Source organism: Ostrea edulis, chromosome 8 (genome assembly GCF_947568905.1).
Source record: "Ostrea edulis chromosome 8, xbOstEdul1.1, whole genome shotgun sequence".
NCBI classification, from domain to species: Eukaryota; Metazoa; Mollusca; class Bivalvia; order Ostreida; family Ostreidae; genus Ostrea; species Ostrea edulis.
This window is the reverse complement of record NC_079171.1, coordinates 30,243,411-30,250,889: the sequence shown is the minus strand read 5'-3', so window position 1 is coordinate 30,250,889 and position 7,479 is coordinate 30,243,411. Positions and strand designations below refer to the sequence as shown.

The window sequence follows — 7,479 nt, the reverse complement described above, 5'->3', positions numbered from 1 at the left end:
TGAAAATATAAATATCAACAAACATATTCCTTTTAAATCGAAGTGTCTAACTAGGAAGCTTAGATTAGTGGGTTAACGTTTTGACAGCTCTTTTGTAGGTCGTGGATTTGTGTCTTGTAGGAATCTTAACTTTCTTTTTATATTACGTTCTGCATATACAAAAACTGCATTTTAAAAAACTAAATAAGGTAGATTAGAGAGTTTTCAATTTCAAAATATGATTGAACACACCCTCCGCTTTCTATTTATGTGCCGCTCCAACAATTAAATTGCATGTTACAAGCAAAAATGAATTAATGAAGGAATTGAAGCATTTTATATTCATATTATAAAGAATCTAGAAATCTAGGAGACTTTTAAAAATGTCATAGACAATGGCAGTGTGTGTGAAATTGATTGTGTGCTCTGGAAAGTCAACTTACATGTAAACAACATAAAATAAAATAATTACAATTTGGATAAACGAGAGTATTTTATTTCTTCCTCTTAGTCTTATGCTTTCGTATCTGTGTATTCTTGTATATTCTTGCATGGAAGTTTTCTATTATTTTGTATTCTTTTGTTAATCTGTGACATGTCTGCGTATATGTGTACATGCATGCTATGTGTCTTTGTCCTGATATACATGTATGATAGTCGGTTAAAAAGCTCTACAGAGCTACACGTGTTTGATATGTTGAGTGTATATAGTGCCGACTTTAAATAAAAGTTACTTTACTTTACTTTTACTTTAGTTCAGCTTGATTGATTCTTATTCTGGATATTTAGATTTTCGGCTGATGATTTTTTTTTTTTTATTGACATATACCAATCTTCGTATTATAAATATGTAAGCAATGAATTATTTTTTGAAAGACGTAGTACTTATCACACCTGCAACGGTGTGCACGTGCAGGTGTATACACAGATTCTTTATATACATTGGGGGTGGGGTGGCAACAAGTTTAGAGCCTGTGTCCATGACGAATAATATATAGCATCGTTTAATTTTTTTCTTCGATTTTTATAATTTTTAAATTTGATCTGTTTCATTCATGCGGAGAACTCTTCAACATGGGAGGTACGAAACTATGTGCCTAAAGCGCCCTCTGTCAACAAATGGAAACACAATGAGCATAAATTTGTGTGCATATTTCACAAAGAAGAGGGTCAAAATCATGTCACAGCGGACATAGCATCTCAAGGTATTCTTTTAATAGGTCAAAAATTATTTATTTTCTAATGTTAACCAGACTTCATTCCGTTCCTTCTCGCAAAAGTTCGGAAAAATCTCGCTCGGCGCCTTGGAATGTCGAGTGGCTCGGAAGTTGTTGAAGAGTTTCGCCGCCGCCTGACGACTTTCTTCATCAGAAAAGTAAAAATGGGAACGGAAATGGTCAGTTATAATGGTCAAGAGTGAAAATTGAACTCGTGATCTTTAACTCCCGTGTGATTTAACCTGTTTAGTCACTGTTTAAAAAGTTTGTCGGAGTTTTGAAACATCAAAGAGATCAACATGGAATCTCATTAACTCCCTTTGCAGTTGATGGACGTGAAAAAAGCGATGGATGACATGATACTAATAGTAGTCCTCGTTATGATTTAGAATTCATCGGGAATTAATTAACAAAGCAAATTAACGATTAGGGGAAAAGAAATATTAAAGCACGGTTCTCAGAATTACTCTTAGAAGCAGGTTTTTGAACTCTTTGTACTTCGCATGGGGTCAAAAGTTCAACGACTATGGTGAGTCATTTTTAGTAACATGTACCATGCTTGTCTTTGTTGTGTACTGGCGTGTGTTTTCTTTTTTCTTTTTTTTCTTTTCTCCTTTCTGATTGCATTTGACAAGTGAAGAGATTTACAACTCGCATAAACATGACAGCTATCTAACAACTGCCTGTACTCAGAACTACTAATTAAAAAATGTAGAGGGCAATAAAAAAAGAAATGAAAATACTTTGATATTAATGTTCCTTTGATCATGTGAACAAGGTGGATGTCAGATGATTTATCAGAGAATGTTAACATGTTGTTTAATTGTTTCTGGTAATAAGCAGTAGATGAAAATTCTTATGCAATTCAGCGTGTACATTTTCACGTTTTGGAAAACATTGATAATTTTTTTTTTTGGTGCTACTGATTGGCTTTGCAACATTTTAGAGTTTCATAGGGACACAAATATATGTAAATGTTCGTAGATCTGCATATGAGTGATAGCGTTTTCTTAATTGAAATATATATATATTACATGATCAAATGAAATAACATTCCTCATCAATGCTCCTTGGAAAACATCAATATACAGGATGTACATCCCATCAGACAATTTTAAAGATCATATGTAACAGAGGGTTTGAGGTCAAGGGTTAATAGACCCATTTGGGGGGGGGGGGATAAAGATTTTTATCCTGTGACATAGGAACTTCGCATTGGAAAGTGGTTTTTTAAAAGGGAAAGATAGTTCATACTATGGAAGGTCATATAAAGATCAATCCCCTGCAATTTATTTTTACACAGTTATGAAATTTTAATGAAAGTTAACAAAACTTGCCCCAAGACAACTCGTCCAGGCATGAGATGTTCCAAGGTTTGACAGCTGTAATAAGGGAATTCTTAGCTTATATTTTTGTGAGAAATATGGTCAATTTTCAGCTAAGATAATGTCATTTTATCAGAGCCTCTTGCCACGAATGGTATCCGCAGTAGGTGCATGTAGCTGAAATAATTCATTTGGTTTTGTAGATGTGAAGTAAGGAACTGTGTCGTGTAGATGTGAAACATGTAAATTTAAATCTTGTGATTGGACTCCGAGATCGACCCTGCTCTTCTGTATAGCAACAAATGTAGAAATTAGCGTTAAGAAGTCATGCTAAATATGCAGAGTCTTGTTCATCACTTTCTAGTGATAAACTTATGATGAGGAAGAAATTTGGAAGAGATCTATAATTTCGGTTTGATTTTCTGTATTGTACAAAGTTTACGATAAAGCATCAGTGTTTTGAGGAGATGTTTTTAAAACTTGATTCCCAGAATTCTGCTTTCTATATAATACACTGGACATTGGTCATTGGGCACGTCAAGTCTGATGTTTTGGGGCATTATTTAGCAGCACAGATTACTCCACTGGTAGTGAAGTCGCTTATAGTAAACAGTGGGGTTTTTTTTTGGGGGGGGGGTGTTGGATCCGATATTCGGCTCCAGTTCCAATTAGAGAGTCCCTGAAATTTTTCCAAAATTTGGTTGAAAAATTCCCAATATGGACTGTCATGTCAGTAGGGCACTACATTGTCGGTTAATAGGGCACTGGACTGACATGTTAGTAGGGCACTGGACTATCATGTCAGTAGGGCACTGGACTGTCATGTTAGTAGGACACTGAACTGTCGTGTCAGTAGGGCACTGGACTGTCATGTCTGTAGGGCACTGGACTGTCGTGTCATTAGGGCACTGGACTTTTGTGTTAGTAGGGCACTGGACTGTGGTATCAGAGGTCTTGGATTCAATTGTCAGCAGAGGTAATATCCTGTTTTGGTTTTGTGTGGTTGTTTATTTAAAACAAATTTTCAAAATGTTCAGAATGAACAATTTTTACTTTTAAAAAAAAAAAAAAAAATGAAGTAAATGTACTTATTTTTATAAGCCCGTCGCTAGTCATGTTATAGTGCTGGCTGTTCGAGGTGATGTTACCCGGATTTTTTTCCCAATCACAGACGCATGTACAGCTTTTAAATTTGGTCACAACTTCTCCCTTAAGAAGTGAGTTTGCTTTTCAGCTGGATTGGTGCCGTGACCTACTTTATGGCTAATAGTAGGTCAAACACTAAGTTTTTCTAACTTTTTTTCATTAAAAATTTAGATATTTTCCTGAAATTTAGTCACAAGCTTTCTCAGAGAAATACGTCTTCTGATTTTGCATCTCAGCTGGATTGGTCTGTCTGTCAGTGACCTACTTTAGGGCTAAGTGTAGGTCAAACAATTTTCCAGACTTGTTTTCATTACACATACAGATAATGACCTGGAATTTAGTCACAAGCTTCCTCTTGGAAGTTCAGTTTGCATCTCAGCTGGATTAGTCTGTTGTTTGGTGACCTACTTTAGAGCTAAAAGTAGGTTTTAAAAAATCCAGACATTTTTTTTCATTACAGATAAAGATATTGCCCTGATATTCTTGTTGGAGGAATACAAGTTCAGTTTGCATTTCAGATGAATTAGTCTGTCTGTGTGTCAGTCCAAGGTCATGTTTTTTGCACTTTTTTCTGTAACTGATGCATGCATGTAGAGCATTGAAATTTGGTCACAATTTCTTCTTCAAGAAGCATAAGGTTGAGTTTGTGTTTCAGCTACATTGGTGCACTGTGACCTACTTCAGGGCTAAAAGTAGGTCAAACAGTTTTCCAGACTTTCTTCATACAAATATTGCTCTGCATTTAGTCACAAGTTTCGTCTTAAAGGTAGACAAGTTCAGTTTGCATTTCAGCTGGTTTGGTACACCATGACTTACTTTAGGGATAAAAGTAGGTCAAACAGTTTTTCAGATTTTTAATCGTTGTGGATATAGGTATTGCCTGAAATTTTGTCACAACCTCTCTCTCGGAGAAATACATAATCAGTTCACATTTCAACTTCATTTGTGCAATGTGGCATACTTTAGGACTATAACAGTAGGTCAAAAAGTTTCCTGGGCTTTTTCTCATCATGAATACAGATTACAGATATTACAACCTCCCTCTCAGAGAAATACATTATCAGTTCACATATTAGATAGAATGGTGCACCATGCCCTTCTTTAAGGCTTTTTTTATTCAGAATGTGTGTGATATCAATTCATAGTGCATTATAATATGTGTAAAGGTTGAATTTCACTGTCTGACTGGTGTATGTTGTACTGTTTGCGGTGCTCTTGTTCTATATTACAGACAATGGGTCAACCACAATTTCAGATTCTATATATCTGACTGATTTACTTAAAGACCAACAGCAAAGTAATAAAAATACTAATTTTTGTTGTACTTTGTAATTGATGTTTTCCATCATGTGATACAAAATTGACACGTAGTTTTGAATAGGTACTGTTTATCCTTTGGTGAAATTTTTCTTCAGCCTTAGTGGAAACATAATAATTGAACCATAAAATATCAACAAAAAAATCTGTAACTGTCCAGAAGACTGCATTAAATCACTCGAGAGACAAATCTGTCTTGAAGTATTAATTTCACTATGTAGACAGGAGGACTTCTCCATAAATTTGTGTATCGGTATGTTGTGCACACTAATACAGTGATATTTTATATATAATGGATACATTAATCTTCAATCATTTTATGAATATTTTGGTATGTCAGCCCAGTCCTAGACGGCTCAGCTTACCCTCATGTACTCTCAGGTGTGTGCTTTTTTCCTTTTTTCAGAGGAAATCCTCTGGTTTGCATGATTTTTGAAAAATAGAAACACTCTGGGTTTGATGTAAATAAAGGGACAGAAAATGATATTTTTCCAGGTAGGGTTCCATCCTTTTTTGAACAGTTTTCCTCCGGTTTCTGAGGAAGTCAGTCACAGCCCTGACTCTCAATTCATAACTATTCAATTCAGAGTATGATGATGATCAAATCAGTATTCAAACTACAGATTACCCCGTTTATCTCATCGAAAATACAATTTTAAAAAAAAAAAGTCAATGGAATTGATTTCCTCTGGTTTAGTTTTCCAAAGACTGGAATTTATTTATTTTCAACATGATCAAATAGTCAAAATTTGCCGTTGATCAAATAATGTTAAGGCTCCTAGTCATCTTTAATTATCTGTTTTATCATGCTTATGACAGAAAAAAATTGTGCTTGATTAAAAGCAGTGCAAAAAGGTCATTTTTAGTATAGTGTCAAAAAGACCAAATTGAGTACAAAAAAGTACACATTTGTATGTCTTATTTTGTGGAAACAATTTTTTTTTACAATAAAGGTCTTTTTTGTACACTGGGAAAAATACTAAGTTAAAATTTAACACAGAAAAAGCATAATCGAAATAAAAACTAAGTACAAAACAGTATGATGGATAAAAACAAAGTTCAGGAAAGGTCACCAGCTTTCAAAGTATACTTCTGACCTTTTTCCTAAAAAGCACAATTGATATGGTAGAAAAATATCTTAAAAGTGTACTTTTTTGGGGTATGGGTACGTGTTAAAGGGTCACAGCAGGTGTGATCGGTCAATAGATCTGCTTACTCCTCCTGGGCGCCTGATCCACTCCTGGGCACCTGATCCACTTCTAGGGGCCAGATCCAGGTTTGCCCCCCTGATAATTTTACATTCTTTATGAGATTTGAGTTCGATCACTGTTTGTTATATTCACTTTTCCATTCACACGAGAGAGTGAATCACATCAAGATTTACATATTTTCTTGTAGGAAGAAGAGTGAGTGGAGCAAAATGTCTGATGCGAATTTGATGGCTGAATCCTATGCAGAAGACGCCATGCAAAACGTTGCGACAGACGAAGACAACAAGCCCTGCTGTAAGTTCTGTGGGAAGAAATTCGCCCAGTCGAGTTACATCAAGGCTCACATGAGACTCCACACCGGGGAGAAGCCATTCGCCTGTTCGTTCTGTCCAAAAAGGTTCAGCGATTGCAGCAATTGGAAAAAACATGAAAGGATTCACATCAGGTGAGACTTCTGACTATAGGTCAGGGAGCATGCACACTGCACTCCATCAAGATTTTTAGGTCTAAAAATTGGCACGGGGATAGGACTTGCATTCCTTCTCTAACTGAATCTATGCTCGGTGCTTACAACCTTTAAACAGGGAGGGATCTTTATTGTGACACAGGGCCTGTAATTTTGTAGTCTCATCCAAAGGACTGCCCCATTTAGTCGCCTCTTACGACAAGCAAGGTGTACTGAGGACATATTTTAACCCGGATCCTCATGGGATCACTTTCAGATTGGGATAAGTGTTGAACTTTTGTAAGTTGCATCTTGTGTTGATTATGTGCTGTACTCTGTCTCACTATTGATGGAACAACCAACAGGGGCCAGCGTTTTTTTCCCCTTATATAACTGGTACTAATAAACGGTACCATTCCCAATGCCAAAAACTGTTGATTTTTCCCAATTTTGAGACTAAAAATTCCCAATTCACTTGCCGAAAAATAGACTGCTCGCTGACATCTTAATTTACTTAGTATGAAACATTGTACGAGTTAACTAAAATGCTCACTTCCAGTATTAAATTGAAAGTACAGATCATGGCAGTGTGCGTGTTTTATAGAGCTACGACGATTCCAAAACGAGCTTACCACGATTCCTTATGTCTCACAACAGCAATTATTACCGTAAAAAAGTTTGTAAAGAGAAGACTACTTCTTCATTTGTTCTCTTGTTTTCTTTATTTTTAGTTGAAATCATTTGCCGATACATTGGTAGAAAATTCCCAATTTGTTCGATTTTGACACTATTTTTCCCAACTGAATGGGTACCGGTACTAGTACCATTGAGTAGAAAAA

At 35.7% G+C, this 7,479-nt stretch overlaps 1 protein-coding gene across 3 annotated transcripts in view; it reads left to right on the top strand.

Moving 5' to 3' along the window:
• LOC125661586 (zinc finger protein 271-like) overlaps window positions 1-7,479 on the top strand; it is a 29,869-nt gene continuing 22,390 nt past the window's right edge. For 2 of the 3 annotated variants that reach the window (XM_056147346.1, XM_056147344.1), the window contains exons 1-2: window positions 1-1,725; window positions 6,383-6,640. In XM_056147346.1, coding sequence (XP_056003321.1) covers window positions 1,700-1,725; window positions 6,383-6,640 — 284 coding nt within the window. In that variant the 5' untranslated portion in view covers window positions 1-1,699. The remainder of the gene's footprint in view (window positions 1,726-6,382; window positions 6,641-7,479) is intronic. The other variant, XM_056147345.1, reaches the window with a different exon arrangement.